Below are 18,429 nucleotides of genomic sequence, written 5' to 3'. Positions count from 1 at the left end.
TCTTTAAAAGATCACCTACAACTAAGTAAATCCCTAGGCTAAGAAATAAGAAGATTGTAAATACAACATTTCAGGCAGCTACCTTTCAAAATCACTGGCCAGAAAACTAACCTAACAAACTAAGATAGGTAGAAGGAAGAAAGAGAAAATAAATGAGAAACTTGATATTATTCCTACGTAACACAAACAAACTTAACTTAAATGTTAAACTTAACTTAATAAATGATAAATTACAAAAACCAAATAATCTTACAAATTTACACAGAATAATCACAAAAAGCTCGGTAGATTGTCCCATCAGGCCATCCAGGGTACAAAAGACCGTACTGCAAACAAGGGCGTGCACACCTACAGGTACTCGGCGATCCACGATCGTCGTAAATAACAATAAAAATATCTCATACCTGAGGTATGCCGCCCTACGTATCTCCACGAGTTCCAAGAACTCACTGACGCCGATGAGCAGGTCAACTGGATCACTGCAATGCCCGAAGGCAATCCAAAATGCCACAGGAACGCCAAGGGTGGTAGCCTCCGAGAATCCGGGACTTCAACGGATCTCGCACGTCGCAAACCGCACCGTTCTCAGTAGAAACGGGCCAACTCGTTCGCAAATCCTCCGACGAACGAGGGAAGGGACGTGGCTGATGAATGCCGCGGGTGACAAACACCAGCGACCACACACAAAGTAGCGAAGGAAGTGCTTCCAAAACTCCAAAGGTCACCAAGATGAAGTGGCAAAGCGTCAGACTGTGAGTAGGAACTCGAACTCACTCTGTCACTTATCACCACCATTCGATCAAGCCTTTCACTCGAGTCAACACAGCTCATAGGAGAGAAAAACAGCAATCGTTAATAAGGCACTTCAGTAGTTCACTAATACCGGGGGAGAAGGTGGAAAACAAAAACAAAACTGAGAAGTCATATGACTCTCTACAGAGTTCATCAAACTAAGAATGACGCTGGCTTATTAATAAACTAAAAACTAAAACAAGATCAAAAGGTTGGAAAAGTATTAACACCTTATAATCAAATTATAATGAATTTACTTTACTCTAATACCTTTCTCCCCCTACAAAAATTTTTTAATCAAATAGAGTAAAAATTTTTATACATCCTAAAGAATCAATTAAATCTAAAAATAAAATAAATCTCAAAAGTAAAGATAGCCTTAATATAAACATGCATAGGATTATTTAATACAGTACACACAATGGTGCATTACACATCCTGAAATAAAAGGTTAGCATTAAATATAACTCAAACATACCAAGATATAAACAGTCTAATTAAACACAGAACCTGAAAAAAAAACCTAAAGCCAAGAGCAAAATGTATTAAATCACAAAAAAAGATAAAGTTCCGAAATTCCAAAAGTCCTTGCTAAAACTTAAAGACATAATAAATGGCACAAAGAGCTATCTATCTGCTAATAAGAAACTAAGACTAATATAGAACAGAATATTTCTTACAGCTAATACTTAAACTAAAAACAACACTGGCAAAAAAAAATATCGCATAAATAAACGAAACAACGGAACGATGTCGGAATAAACCATAAAGTTAGCACTTGCTTTCACTCTAAATGAACACAAAGAGGAACGAGCAGGGCGAAAGAGGCAGGGAGACCACAAAAAAAAAAAAAAAAAAAAAAAAAACACTTTACATCCTAGACAAGGTGTCCGGGATCTTATTATCAGATCCTTTAATATGCTTAATTACCAAGTTGAGCTCTTGCAGTTGCAAGGCCCAGCGTAAAATCCTTTGGTTAGACCCTTTCATCCGTTCAATAAACACTAACGGATTATGATCCGTCCATACCTCCACTGGAAAAGAAAGATTAGTTAAGTATGGTTTAAAATGAGATATGGTACGGATCAGGGCGAGAGCCTCTTTCTCAATAGTTGAATACTTACGCTCTGCCGTTAACAACTTTTTGCTGTAGTAGGATATTGGGTACACCTCCCTGTCTTCACCCCTTTGAAAGAGAACTCCTCCAATACCTATATCACTAGCGTCAACAGCAATTATAAAGGGAGCTTGAAAATTCGGAGAAACCAAAATAGGTTTAGACATGAGAATAGTCTTGATTCTTATGAATGCTTCTTCACAATCACTAGTCCAAATGAATTTCTTATTTTTTTTTGTAAAAGATCATTCAGGGGACGGGCAATGTCAGAAAAGTTCCTAACGAACCTTCTATAATAGCCCATCATACCCAACACCTTTCGAACTTCTCGGACATTGCACGGTCTCTTTAAATTAGTTATAGCCTCGACGTTAGCCTGTTTTGGGGCTATATGACCCAGACCAACCTCATGACCCAGATACACAACTTTAGCCTTACCAAATTCGCATTTAGCGAGGTTAATGACTAAACCCGCAGCACGGAGAGCTTCAAAAACATTACGTAATCTGAGTAAATGAGTTCTCCAATCATTACTGTGGACAACAAGATCATCAATGTAAATCTCAGTACCTTCTAATCCACAGACCACACGGTTCATTAATCTTTGAAAAGTACAAGCAGCATTCCTCATCCCAAAAGGCATGACCTTGCATTCATACAAGCCGAATGGGGTGACAAATGCTGAAATCTCTCTTGCTCGATCCGACAAAGGAACTTGCCAGTAGCCTTTGAGCAAATCCAATTTTGTGATATACTTTGCTGAACCAATGCGGTCTATGCAGTCGTCAATTCTAGGAAGGGGAAAGGAATAATTTTTAGTATGCGTATTAACCTTACGATAGTCGACGCACATCCGATACTGTCCATCGGATTTCTTTACCAATACTATAGGGGAGCTCCAAGGACTAACAGAAGGTTGTATCAAATCATGCTTCAACATATATTCTATTTCCTTATTGACTATATCCATTTTAGTGGGATTTAGTCTATAAGGGCTTTGTTTAATTGGCGAAGCTTCTCCTACTACTACATCATGTTCAATTAAACTAGTCAATCCGGGAGAGTCTCTAACCAAATCTGAAAAAGAATGAATTAAACCTTCCATTTCTCTTCTCTGATTTAGATCAAGATGCTTCAGATGCTCATCCAGCCCATCCAAACATTGCACATTCTTAGATAGAGCATCCGAAGGTACTTGATTAATTATTTCCTCAGATCCATCGGGAAGCACCTCTGCCACCAAAGAAACTGATTCATACCCGGTTTCCAAAGTATCAGATCTACTAGAGACATAAGGTTTCAGTCGGTTAATGTGAAAAATTCGACACTTTCGTTTGGTCCCGGGAGCTTCTATTTCATAATTAAGATCGGATAACTTCCTCAACACCTTCCAAGGCCCCTTATACCTGGGTTCAAGGAAGTTATCCGAATCAGTACCCAACACCAAAACTAATTCCCCAGGCGCAAACGACCGTGCTCGAGTTTTCTTGTCATAATTACTTTTCATAGCAGCCTGAGAGTTAGCTAAATTTTCTCTAGCAAACTTCCAGGCGCTAGAAAGTTTTTCTTTAAGGTTATCAACAAATTCACCCATGTTCGTCTCCTTTATTTGATCGGACTCCAAAATTTCATATAGAATTTCTAAAGGACCCCGTATTTTATGTCCAAAGACTAACTCAAAAGGAGCCACGCCCGTGGATGAATTTGGATGACTTCTAAGAGCAAAGAGAGCAAAAGGAAGACCCTTATCCCATTCCTCTCCATGCTCATAGCAAAATCTCCTTAAAATTGATTTAAGAGTTTGATGGAATCTTTCCACCACTCCCTGACTTTCTGGGTGGTAAGGAACACTAGTAGTGTGCAGAATGGCCAGACCTGCACACTTACTTCGAAATTCCTTACTAGTAAAATTAGTTCCACAATCAGTTTGTATCTTACGAGGGATTCCATACCTCGAAAAGAAAATTACCAATTGATCAAATACAGCCTTAGATGTGATTTTCTTCATGGGAATGGCTTCGGGAAATCGCGATGCCCGATCCATCACAGTCAGTAAATATACAAAACCTGTTTTAGTTTTAGGCAGGGGACCTACTATATCAACTACTAGCTCACTAAATGGCTCGCCAATAGCTGGTATAGGATATAAAGGTGCTTTTACAATTGTCTGATTAGGTTTACCTACCACTTGGCACACTGGACATTCTTTCACATATTGTTTTACTGACGATTTCATTCCTGGCCACCAAAAACATTTAGCTAACCGACGGAACGTCTTCCAGACACCAAAATGACCAGAGAATGCATCATCATGAGATATATTTAATATTTGTCTCTGAAAGTGAGAAGGCACCACTATTTGCTCAATACGAGATATTTGGTGATCATTAGCAACCAGGGGACGACTCACCCTATATAACAGGCCCTTTTTTACCCAGAATCGAGGCTTTGTCAAGTCAGAAGTATCACCCAAATTAAAACTATACTCTCTTTTCTGGGCTTCAATAAAAGCTGTTCGATCCCAATCTGGAATTATATTATCACTACTTACTACATTACTTACTACTGACCCGGGTCTTCCTACATCTACATCTACCTCTAAACTACTCAAATTTAACTCTTCATCATTATTTAATAAGTCTGCAGCTCTCGCTGCAGCTCTAGTGGTAACCGCCACTGGACACTTATTGATTGACAATATTGGAAATAATTCCTGGCCATCACTATTAACCATATCATTTCCTAATATGCCATCAATACCAGCTATAGGAAGACTCTCAACAACGGCCAACTCGATCTTTCCATAATACCCAGGGAATGACAACATTACCTCTGCTAAAGGAGCCGAAACTATTGTGTTCGGGAAACCTCCCAGAACAATAAAGTTCCCTGTATACTTCACCAAACCCTTCAAACTGCTTTCCAGCACTAACGAACGAGCAGACCCTGTATCTCTCAAGAACTTAACATCAATAATGACAGAATTATATATTACTTTACCAGGCCATATGTATTTATCATACTTCAGTCATTCCTGTGGATTATTATTTCCATCTCCAGGCGTACAATTACTACCACTATCACTACTAATTATGGGTAATTTTACGTCAGGAGATGTACTTGGCATTAAAGCCACAGGATTATTTTTTTGAAGATAATTTGTTCTGGCTTGACATTGAGCCTGGAAATGACCGGGTTTCTTACACCAGAAACAAGTCTTCACATTATTGTTTCTCGTTCCAGTACTACCTCCATTGGAAAATACACGAGTACCAGGTTTACCCGTGAATCTTCCATTGTTACTAGCTTGGAAATTATTTTGAACCACTGAATTCTTAGGCTTATTATTATCACATCTTATTCCTTTATGAAAATTCGCTGACTCTACTACATTATTACTTTTATCTTTGCTGACGAAATTGCCTGAACCTGCTCTATGAGTCAAGACAAATTCGTCAGCCACTTGAGCTGCCTTACCTAAATTAGTGACCTTTACTTCTTCCAAATAAATTCTTAGTTCTTTGGAGCAAGATTTCTTAAACTCCTCCAAAAGCATTAGTTCTCTCAAGGAAGAAAAAGTGACAACTTGACGACTTTTCAACCAGTCGTCAAACTGTTCCTCCTTGAACCTGGCAAATTCTACATACGATAAGGAAGGATGTTTATTAAAATTTCTAAACTTTAATCTGTATGCCTCAGGGACCAAATCATACACTTTTAAAATTAGTGCCTTTACCTTGTGATAATCCCTGGCTATCCCTTCCTCCAAGGCATTATATACCCTGATTGCCTTGCCTACCAATTTACACTGGATTAGCACCGTCCACATCTCTGGTGGCCAAGACAATCGTGTAGACACCCTCTCAAAGGCCTTAAAGAATTCTGGAACATTTCTTTCATCAAAAATGGGGACCAATTTTAATGCAGCCCCAATATTAAACCTTTCAGGCTGGCTACCTCATGGGGTACTAAATTGGTTTGGAGCCCCCTGTAACCTAGCCATTTCCAAATTAATGTTGGCCATCTCTATCTCATGCCTCCTCACCCTCTCGTTCTCCGCATGTTCCAATTTCAACAACTCAATCCTTTTACAAATTAAGTTATATTCTTGAATCTCCTTTGAATTAGAATTAATAGGAACAGTAGGAACTGCTGGCCCTAAATTCTCTTCAGATAAGAAAGGGTTTGTGGTTATATTTCCCTTTGGCAGCAAATTAGCCGGACCTTCATAAATAACTCCAGTCTGAGGAGGATCATCAAATAACGAAAAACCTGCACTACCACTAATGCCATTATCATCTGCAACTACCCTATCATCATTTCCTAATTCACTACCTCTATCACTAATATTTTCACCAAGTAACCCTTCAGCCTCAGCCAAACCTTGCATGACACAGTTCTTTACCATTATTAGCAATTTCCTCTTTGTATCAGTCCCTTTGAAAGGAATACCCAACCATCTAGCACAACTAACCAGATATTCCTTACCTAGTATTGGTAAATGACTAATACAGTCAGCTGACCCTAAAAACTCTGCAGGACTAAACTCAAAGTCATCCAAATTAGCCATAGTGATAGGAGGGAAAGGTATTTCCAAAAAAAATAAATACTATAACCCCCACTGAGGAGCGTTCCAAAGTCCCAACTACTGTGTACACCCGAGCGCAAATCCTGGCAAGGTCGCCAGATTGTTACGACCCTATTTACGGCCGTAATTTCAAGGGTTCTTTCTATTCAGAAATTTGCGGTCAGTAAAAATGTAACACAGCAATTTGGGAACAAAAGAACAAACACCTCAACAAAAGTTACAATATTTATTTACAAACAAAAAAAATAATGGGTTGGTAACAATAATAAGCAAAATAAATGAATATACAAATTGAGGGAAAACCAACCTTAAGATCTTTAAAAGATCACCTACAACTAAGTAAATCCCTAGGCTAAGAAATAAGAAGATTGTAAATACAACATTTCAGGCAGCTACCTTTCAAAATCACTGGCCAGAAAACTAACCTAACAAACTAAGATAGGTAGAAGGAAGAAAGAGAAAATAAATGAGAAACTTGATATTATTCCTACGTAACACAAACAAACTTAACTTAAATGTTAAACTTAACTTAATAAATGATAAATTACAAAAACCAAATAATCTTACAAATTTACACAGAATAATCACAAAAAGCTCGGTAGATTGTCCCATCAGGCCATCCAGGGTACAAAAGACCGTACTGCAAACAAGGGCGTGCACACCTACAGGTACTCGGCGATCCACGATCGTCGTAAATAACAATAAAAATATCTCATACCTGAGGTATGCCGCCCTACGTATCTCCACGAGTTCCAAGAACTCACTGACGCCGATGAGCAGGTCAACTGGATCACTGCAATGCCCGAAGGCAATCCAAAATGCCACAGGAACGCCAAGGGTGGTAGCCTCCGAGAATCCGGGACTTCAACGGATCTCGCACGTCGCAAACCGCACCGTTCTCAGTAGAAACGGGCCAACTCGTTCGCAAATCCTCCGACGAACGAGGGAAGGGACGTGGCTGATGAATGCCGCGGGTGACAAACACCAGCGACCACACACAAAGTAGCGAAGGAAGTGCTTCCAAAACTCCAAAGGTCACCAAGATGAAGTGGCAAAGCGTCAGACTGTGAGTAGGAACTCGAACTCACTCTGTCACTTATCACCACCATTCGATCAAGCCTTTCACTCGAGTCAACACAGCTCATAGGAGAGAAAAACAGCAATCGTTAATAAGGCACTTCAGTAGTTCACTAATACCGGGGGAGAAGGTGGAAAACAAAAACAAAACTGAGAAGTCATATGACTCTCTACAGAGTTCATCAAACTAAGAATGACGCTGGCTTATTAATAAACTAAAAACTAAAACAAGATCAAAAGGTTGGAAAAGTATTAACACCTTATAATCAAATTATAATGAATTTACTTTACTCTAATACCTTTCTCCCCCTACAAAAATTTTTTAATCAAATAGAGTAAAAATTTTTATACATCCTAAAGAATCAATTAAATCTAAAAATAAAATAAATCTCAAAAGTAAAGATAGCCTTAATATAAACATGCATAGGATTATTTAATACAGTACACACAATGGTGCATTACACATCCTGAAATAAAAGGTTAGCATTAAATATAACTCAAACATACCAAGATATAAACAGTCTAATTAAACACAGAACCTGAAAAAAAAACCTAAAGCCAAGAGCAAAATGTATTAAATCACAAAAAAAGATAAAGTTCCGAAATTCCAAAAGTCCTTGCTAAAACTTAAAGACATAATAAATGGCACAAAGAGCTATCTATCTGCTAATAAGAAACTAAGACTAATATAGAACAGAATATTTCTTACAGCTAATACTTAAACTAAAAACAACACTGGCAAAAAAAAATATCGCATAAATAAACGAAACAACGGAACGATGTCGGAATAAACCATAAAGTTAGCACTTGCTTTCACTCTAAATGAACACAAAGAGGAACGAGCAGGGCGAAAGAGGCAGGGAGACCACAAAAAAAAAAAAAAAAAAAAAAAAAACACTTTACATCCTAGACAAGGTGTCCGGGATCTTATTATCAGATCCTTTAATATGCTTAATTACCAAGTTGAGCTCTTGCAGTTGCAAGGCCCAGCGTAAAATCCTTTGGTTAGACCCTTTCATCCGTTCAATAAACACTAACGGATTATGATCCGTCCATACCTCCACTGGAAAAGAAAGATTAGTTAAGTATGGTTTAAAATGAGATATGGTACGGATCAGGGCGAGAGCCTCTTTCTCAATAGTTGAATACTTACGCTCTGCCGTTAACAACTTTTTGCTGTAGTAGGATATTGGGTACACCTCCCTGTCTTCACCCCTTTGAAAGAGAACTCCTCCAATACCTATATCACTAGCGTCAACAGCAATTATAAAGGGAGCTTGAAAATTCGGAGAAACCAAAATAGGTTTAGACATGAGAATAGTCTTGATTCTTATGAATGCTTCTTCACAATCACTAGTCCAAATGAATTTCTTATTTTTTTTTGTAAAAGATCATTCAGGGGACGGGCAATGTCAGAAAAGTTCCTAACGAACCTTCTATAATAGCCCATCATACCCAACACCTTTCGAACTTCTCGGACATTGCACGGTCTCTTTAAATTAGTTATAGCCTCGACGTTAGCCTGTTTTGGGGCTATATGACCCAGACCAACCTCATGACCCAGATACACAACTTTAGCCTTACCAAATTCGCATTTAGCGAGGTTAATGACTAAACCCGCAGCACGGAGAGCTTCAAAAACATTACGTAATCTGAGTAAATGAGTTCTCCAATCATTACTGTGGACAACAAGATCATCAATGTAAATCTCAGTACCTTCTAATCCACAGACCACACGGTTCATTAATCTTTGAAAAGTACAAGCAGCATTCCTCATCCCAAAAGGCATGACCTTGCATTCATACAAGCCGAATGGGGTGACAAATGCTGAAATCTCTCTTGCTCGATCCGACAAAGGAACTTGCCAGTAGCCTTTGAGCAAATCCAATTTTGTGATATACTTTGCTGAACCAATGCGGTCTATGCAGTCGTCAATTCTAGGAAGGGGAAAGGAATAATTTTTAGTATGCGTATTAACCTTACGATAGTCGACGCACATCCGATACTGTCCATCGGATTTCTTTACCAATACTATAGGGGAGCTCCAAGGACTAACAGAAGGTTGTATCAAATCATGCTTCAACATATATTCTATTTCCTTATTGACTATATCCATTTTAGTGGGATTTAGTCTATAAGGGCTTTGTTTAATTGGCGAAGCTTCTCCTACTACTACATCATGTTCAATTAAACTAGTCAATCCGGGAGAGTCTCTAACCAAATCTGAAAAAGAATGAATTAAACCTTCCATTTCTCTTCTCTGATTTAGATCAAGATGCTTCAGATGCTCATCCAGCCCATCCAAACATTGCACATTCTTAGATAGAGCATCCGAAGGTACTTGATTAATTATTTCCTCAGATCCATCGGGAAGCACCTCTGCCACCAAAGAAACTGATTCATACCCGGTTTCCAAAGTATCAGATCTACTAGAGACATAAGGTTTCAGTCGGTTAATGTGAAAAATTCGACACTTTCGTTTGGTCCCGGGAGCTTCTATTTCATAATTAAGATCGGATAACTTCCTCAACACCTTCCAAGGCCCCTTATACCTGGGTTCAAGGAAGTTATCCGAATCAGTACCCAACACCAAAACTAATTCCCCAGGCGCAAACGACCGTGCTCGAGTTTTCTTGTCATAATTACTTTTCATAGCAGCCTGAGAGTTAGCTAAATTTTCTCTAGCAAACTTCCAGGCGCTAGAAAGTTTTTCTTTAAGGTTATCAACAAATTCACCCATGTTCGTCTCCTTTATTTGATCGGACTCCAAAATTTCATATAGAATTTCTAAAGGACCCCGTATTTTATGTCCAAAGACTAACTCAAAAGGAGCCACGCCCGTGGATGAATTTGGATGACTTCTAAGAGCAAAGAGAGCAAAAGGAAGACCCTTATCCCATTCCTCTCCATGCTCATAGCAAAATCTCCTTAAAATTGATTTAAGAGTTTGATGGAATCTTTCCACCACTCCCTGACTTTCTGGGTGGTAAGGAACACTAGTAGTGTGCAGAATGGCCAGACCTGCACACTTACTTCGAAATTCCTTACTAGTAAAATTAGTTCCACAATCAGTTTGTATCTTACGAGGGATTCCATACCTCGAAAAGAAAATTACCAATTGATCAAATACAGCCTTAGATGTGATTTTCTTCATGGGAATGGCTTCGGGAAATCGCGATGCCCGATCCATCACAGTCAGTAAATATACAAAACCTGTTTTAGTTTTAGGCAGGGGACCTACTATATCAACTACTAGCTCACTAAATGGCTCGCCAATAGCTGGTATAGGATATAAAGGTGCTTTTACAATTGTCTGATTAGGTTTACCTACCACTTGGCACACTGGACATTCTTTCACATATTGTTTTACTGACGATTTCATTCCTGGCCACCAAAAACATTTAGCTAACCGACGGAACGTCTTCCAGACACCAAAATGACCAGAGAATGCATCATCATGAGATATATTTAATATTTGTCTCTGAAAGTGAGAAGGCACCACTATTTGCTCAATACGAGATATTTGGTGATCATTAGCAACCAGGGGACGACTCACCCTATATAACAGGCCCTTTTTTACCCAGAATCGAGGCTTTGTCAAGTCAGAAGTATCACCCAAATTAAAACTATACTCTCTTTTCTGGGCTTCAATAAAAGCTGTTCGATCCCAATCTGGAATTATATTATCACTACTTACTACATTACTTACTACTGACCCGGGTCTTCCTACATCTACATCTACCTCTAAACTACTCAAATTTAACTCTTCATCATTATTTAATAAGTCTGCAGCTCTCGCTGCAGCTCTAGTGGTAACCGCCACTGGACACTTATTGATTGACAATATTGGAAATAATTCCTGGCCATCACTATTAACCATATCATTTCCTAATATGCCATCAATACCAGCTATAGGAAGACTCTCAACAACGGCCAACTCGATCTTTCCATAATACCCAGGGAATGACAACATTACCTCTGCTAAAGGAGCCGAAACTATTGTGTTCGGGAAACCTCCCAGAACAATAAAGTTCCCTGTATACTTCACCAAACCCTTCAAACTGCTTTCCAGCACTAACGAACGAGCAGACCCTGTATCTCTCAAGAACTTAACATCAATAATGACAGAATTATATATTACTTTACCAGGCCATATGTATTTATCATACTTCAGTCATTCCTGTGGATTATTATTTCCATCTCCAGGCGTACAATTACTACCACTATCACTACTAATTATGGGTAATTTTACGTCAGGAGATGTACTTGGCATTAAAGCCACAGGATTATTTTTTTGAAGATAATTTGTTCTGGCTTGACATTGAGCCTGGAAATGACCGGGTTTCTTACACCAGAAACAAGTCTTCACATTATTGTTTCTCGTTCCAGTACTACCTCCATTGGAAAATACACGAGTACCAGGTTTACCCGTGAATCTTCCATTGTTACTAGCTTGGAAATTATTTTGAACCACTGAATTCTTAGGCTTATTATTATCACATCTTATTCCTTTATGAAAATTCGCTGACTCTACTACATTATTACTTTTATCTTTGCTGACGAAATTGCCTGAACCTGCTCTATGAGTCAAGACAAATTCGTCAGCCACTTGAGCTGCCTTACCTAAATTAGTGACCTTTACTTCTTCCAAATAAATTCTTAGTTCTTTGGAGCAAGATTTCTTAAACTCCTCCAAAAGCATTAGTTCTCTCAAGGAAGAAAAAGTGACAACTTGACGACTTTTCAACCAGTCGTCAAACTGTTCCTCCTTGAACCTGGCAAATTCTACATACGATAAGGAAGGATGTTTATTAAAATTTCTAAACTTTAATCTGTATGCCTCAGGGACCAAATCATACACTTTTAAAATTAGTGCCTTTACCTTGTGATAATCCCTGGCTATCCCTTCCTCCAAGGCATTATATACCCTGATTGCCTTGCCTACCAATTTACACTGGATTAGCACCGTCCACATCTCTGGTGGCCAAGACAATCGTGTAGACACCCTCTCAAAGGCCTTAAAGAATTCTGGAACATTTCTTTCATCAAAAATGGGGACCAATTTTAATGCAGCCCCAATATTAAACCTTTCAGGCTGGCTACCTCATGGGGTACTAAATTGGTTTGGAGCCCCCTGTAACCTAGCCATTTCCAAATTAATGTTGGCCATCTCTATCTCATGCCTCCTCACCCTCTCGTTCTCCGCATGTTCCAATTTCAACAACTCAATCCTTTTACAAATTAAGTTATATTCTTGAATCTCCTTTGAATTAGAATTAATAGGAACAGTAGGAACTGCTGGCCCTAAATTCTCTTCAGATAAGAAAGGGTTTGTGGTTATATTTCCCTTTGGCAGCAAATTAGCCGGACCTTCATAAATAACTCCAGTCTGAGGAGGATCATCAAATAACGAAAAACCTGCACTACCACTAATGCCATTATCATCTGCAACTACCCTATCATCATTTCCTAATTCACTACCTCTATCACTAATATTTTCACCAAGTAACCCTTCAGCCTCAGCCAAACCTTGCATGACACAGTTCTTTACCATTATTAGCAATTTCCTCTTTGTATCAGTCCCTTTGAAAGGAATACCCAACCATCTAGCACAACTAACCAGATATTCCTTACCTAGTATTGGTAAATGACTAATACAGTCAGCTGACCCTAAAAACTCTGCAGGACTAAACTCAAAGTCATCCAAATTAGCCATAGTGATAGGAGGGAAAGGTATTTCCAAAAAAAATAAATACTATAACCCCCACTGAGGAGCGTTCCAAAGTCCCAACTACTGTGTACACCCGAGCGCAAATCCTGGCAAGGTCGCCAGATTGTTACGACCCTATTTACGGCCGTAATTTCAAGGGTTCTTTCTATTCAGAAATTTGCGGTCAGTAAAAATGTAACACAGCAATTTGGGAACAAAAGAACAAACACCTCAACAAAAGTTACAATATTTATTTACAAACAAAAAAAATAATGGGTTGGTAACAATAATAAGCAAAATAAATGAATATACAAATTGAGGGAAAACCAACCTTAAGATCTTTAAAAGATCACCTACAACTAAGTAAATCCCTAGGCTAAGAAATAAGAAGATTGTAAATACAACATTTCAGGCAGCTACCTTTCAAAATCACTGGCCAGAAAACTAACCTAACAAACTAAGATAGGTAGAAGGAAGAAAGAGAAAATAAATGAGAAACTTAATATTATTCCTATGTAACACAAACAAACTAACTTAAATGTTAAACTTAACTTAATAAATGATAAATTACAAAAACCAAATAATCTTACAAATTTACACAGAATAATCACAAAAAGCTCGGTAGATTGTCCCATCAGGCCATCCAGGGTACAAAAGACCGTACTGCAAACAAGGGCGTGCACACCTACAGGTACTCGGCGATCCACGATCGTCGTAAATAACAATAAAAATATCTCATACCTGAGGTATGCCGCCCTACGTATCTCCACGAGTTCCAAGAACTCACTGACGCCGATGAGCAGGTCAACTGGATCACTGCAATGCCCGAAGGCAATCCAAAATGCCACAGGAACGCCAAGGGTGGTAGCCTCCGAGAATCCGGGACTTCAACGGATCTCGCACGTCGCAAACCGCACCGTTCTCAGTAGAAACGGGCCAACTCGTTCGCAAATCCTCCGACGAACGAGGGAAGGGACGTGGCTGATGAATGCCGCGGGTGACAAACACGAGCGACCACACACAAAGTAGCGAAGGAAGTGCTTCCAAAACTCCAAAGGTCACCAAGATGAAGTGGCAAAGCGTCAGACTGTGAGTAGGAACTCGAACTCACTCTGTCACTTATCACCACCATTCGATCAAGCCTTTCACTCGAGTCAACACAGCTCATAGGAGAGAAAAACAGCAATCGTTAATAAGGCACTTCAGTAGTTCACTAATACCGGGGGAGAAGGTGGAAAACAAAAACAAAACTGAGAAGTCATATGACTCTCTACAGAGTTCATCAAACTAAGAATGACGCTGGCTTATTAATAAACTAAAAACTAAAACAAGATCAAAAGGTTGGAAAAGTATTAACACCTTATAATCAAATTATAATGAATTTACTTTACTCTAATAACTGTCATGTCCCCATACCCTGACGAGGTGGTATTGGGAGAGTCCTAGCCTAGATTTCCATCTGAAGAACTCCAGGTCAACTTCCTAGGACAAGTCACTGCTCACCTTCACACACAACTTACGTAGGCCGCAGCAGTCTCACAACTGCCTGCGAGGAGCAGGGGCCCCTCGACCCTTGAGTTCTTTTAATAAACTCGGGTTCAGGGCCCCCGGGCAAGCCAAAGCCAGTATGGCAGGGGACTTACCTCCCTTCCTAAGGGTCAAGTCACCCCATGTAAATAGCGTGGTTTGTATTTCAGTTACGGAACAAATGACAAATTCGTAGATAATTTGTATTTTTCCTAACTATACAAACCTTAGCTATTTACAGTTATGTGCCCGCCAGCCCTGTCCCCCAAGATAAGCCCTACCTCTAAGTAAAGTGAGCTACAGTATTCACCGGTGTGTGTGTGAGGGGGGAGGGGTAGCTAGCTACCCCTCCCTACCCCCCGCTAACTAGCGGTGGGGTAGGAAACCCTTGTTAAAACTTTATGACTCATCATTCAGCTACGCCAAAGTAATTACCCCATGTAAATAGCTAAGGTTTGTATAGTTAGGAAAAATACAAATTATCTACGAATTTTTTATTTTAGTGTGTCCTTGATCTGTAAAGGACATTTCAGTTTATCATTTTTTCTTTTGAAATAAGAGAAAAAATAGAAAGGGCTAAGAATTACCAGAATTTATTTCCATGAGTGAGAAAGGAGACTTGACTTTTTGTCTGAATGTTATGAAAAAGATTTTTATCATACAGTACAGTTAAAGTGTCATGCAAAAGACGTTAAGACTCTCTACACTGCAAGAAACCCATTTTTTCGTAGCTTGTAATTACTATGCTTTACCTCTTATTTTCTGGTGTCATAGTTTTAGTGATAATATATACAATATATTGATCCATCATTCCTAAGCTAATATATATTGAATTGTGTAATTTTGCTCCAAAAATTTCCTGTTTTTATATAGATTGTAATGGTATTTTTCACTTTTTTTACAGTTGATTCTACAAATGTGCAACCCTTGCTGGAGTGTTGTTACTTCACTTTTTATATCTTTATACTGTTTCATCACATGCATTACTTTTATCATTATTATTGGAGATCAATTTGACAGAGGTAAGGTGAAGCTTTATTTGTTGATATTTTGATGTTTACAGTTATTTCTGTATCTAAGCAGACTTATTTTACGTAAGAGTTGAATACCACATCATACAATAGTTATTTGAAGATTATTAAATTTAAAGTGGCTGCTGATTTACATTTAGAATGTGAGATTAGCCCTGTAAAAATTTTTAGCGTGCTTCATTACTTTTTATTGTATTCTAAAGTGTGGTAACTTTCATTGTATTAGCAGTGAAGCATTCTTTGTTTGCATAGAATGGTATTAGCTGGTTCTCTTTAACTAGTATCCATTTAGAGACAGCCCCTTATCACATCACAACATTTCTCCAAGTTTTATGTCCTTCCTCCCATCCCCTAGACTTAATGTAACCCTTACAAAAACTTTCTAGGTTTAAAATGTTCTAAAAACCTTTCAGTGGGTAGTATGTAGGTGCCATAGAAAATTTTCTTTTATTTTATTTTATGTAATCTTTCATTGTTGAATTTCAGCTTCAGCACAAATTAGGTCTACAAGTCCAAATAAAAAATGTATGGAAGTTTGGCATGAGAATCATCTTATACCTTTCCAAAAAGTTGAGATCAGGAGTGATGAATTGTCGTGATGGAGTAGTGTCCTTTTCATAAAAAAAATAAATCCCAGACTAAATCATTGAAAAGTCACTCATGATTATAGCTTTCAGTTATGCGCAGGATGTGAACAATTTGTAAAAGGAAATATTCTGCCGGTCTCAGACCTTTTTCACATTTTTCCAGATTACTTAGTCTTTGATTTATTTATTTATTTTTTTTTTTTTTGAAATGCAAGATAATTCTTATTCAATCTGCATTAATTTTGAGATTTTGTCCATGCCAACATTTTGTCTCCAAAAGTTGAAATCTCCCCACAGAAAGGTCACCAATTTCTGATGACAAAATAGATAAAGCAAAGGCCTCAACATATAATTAATTTTTTTTTTTCTCATTTTCATTGGTATAATTAAAATGCTTCAAAAGAATAGATTTCCTTATATATATATTTTTTTTTTTAGTATTTGCATCCTATGTTGGAATGGATTTCTGTCATCGATGGTACCTACACAGAAAGTTCACAATGACAATATCTTCTTTACCTCTGATTTTTCCATCCTGTTTCAAACGAATTGATGGCCTCAGATTTATGAGGTAAGTAATTATTAGATGATTTTATATAAGGGTTTCAAATTCATAGGAATTCACATTTTTAGTAAATATCTTCAAGGCTGGACTTTTATACAGTCAGAGAATGGTAGGTGTGACATCAACATGCTGCTTAGCTTGAAAGATGATAAAGATTTTGTAGATTGGATTATAAAATAGAATTCCAGTTGGACCATTAGGACATCCCCTGATCAAATATGTTTTAGGTATTGAAATTTAATGTTGAGGTGACCATACAAAATTTTAATATCATACATACATATACCATGGCACTTCCCCCAATTTGGGGGTTAGCCGACATCAAACAAATGAAACAAAAAAGGGGACGTCTCCTCTCTATGTTTCTCCCAGCCTGACAAGGGACTCAACCGAGTTCGGCTGGTACTGCTAGGGTAGCACAGCCTACCCTCCCACATTATCCACCACAGATGAAGCTTCATAATGCTGAATCCCCTACTGCTGCTACCTCCGTGGTCATCCAAGGCACGGGAGGAAGCAGCAAGGCCTACCGGAACTGCGTCACAATCGCTCGCCATTCATTTCCTATTTCTAGCACGCTCTCTTGCCTCTCACATCTATCCTCCTATCACCCAGAGCTTCCTTCACTCCATCTATCCACCCGAACCTTGGCCTTCCTTTTGTACTTCTCCCATCAACTCTTGCATTCATCACCTTCTTTAGCAGACAGCCATTTTCCATTCTCTCAACATGGCCAAACCACCTCAACACATTCATATCCACTCTAGCTGCTAACTCATTTCTTACACCCGTTCTCAACCTCACTACTTCGTTCCTAACCCTATCTACTCGAGATACACCAGCCATACTCCTTAGACACTTCATCTCAAACACATTCAATTTCTGTCTCTCCATCACTTTCATTCCCCACAACTCCAATCCATACATCACAGTTGGTACAATCACTTTCTCATACAGAACTCTCTTTACATTCATGCCCAACCCTATTTTTTTACTTCTCCCTTAACTGCCCCCAACACTTTGCATCCTTCATTCACTCTCTGACGTACATCTGCTTCCACTCCACCATTTGCTGCAACAACAGACCCCAAGTACTTAAACTGATCCACCTCCTCAAGTAACTCTCCATTCAACATGAAATTCAACCTCTTACCACCTTCCCTTCTCGTACATCTCATAACCTTACTCTTACCCACATTAACTTTCAACTTCCATCTCTCACACACCCTTCCAAATTCAGTCACTAATCGGCCAAGCTTCTCTTCCGCATCTGCAACCAGTACAGTATCATCCGCAAACAACAACTGATTTACCTCCCATTCATGGTCATTCTCGTCTACCAGTTTCAATCCTCGTCCAAGCACTCGAACATTCACCTCTCTCACCACTCCATCAACATACAAGTTAAACAACCACAGTGACATCACACATCCCT

The 18,429-nt window shown here is 38.7% G+C and overlaps 1 protein-coding gene across 1 annotated transcript in view; it reads left to right on the top strand.

Annotated features, from left to right (window-relative positions):
* Positions 1–18,429, top strand: part of LOC137654628 (sodium-coupled neutral amino acid transporter 7-like) — an 84,795-nt gene that overhangs the window by 23,690 nt on the left and 42,676 nt on the right. The window contains exons 4-5 of the mRNA XM_068388426.1: positions 15,716–15,833; positions 16,868–17,000. Of these exons, the coding sequence (XP_068244527.1) occupies positions 15,716–15,833; positions 16,868–17,000 (251 nt within the window). The remainder of the gene's footprint in view (positions 1–15,715; positions 15,834–16,867; positions 17,001–18,429) is intronic.

This window comes from Palaemon carinicauda, chromosome 15, assembly GCF_036898095.1.
Source record: "Palaemon carinicauda isolate YSFRI2023 chromosome 15, ASM3689809v2, whole genome shotgun sequence".
NCBI lineage: Eukaryota > Metazoa > Arthropoda > Malacostraca > Decapoda > Palaemonidae > Palaemon > Palaemon carinicauda.
This window is presented reverse-complemented; position numbering and strand designations above follow the sequence as displayed.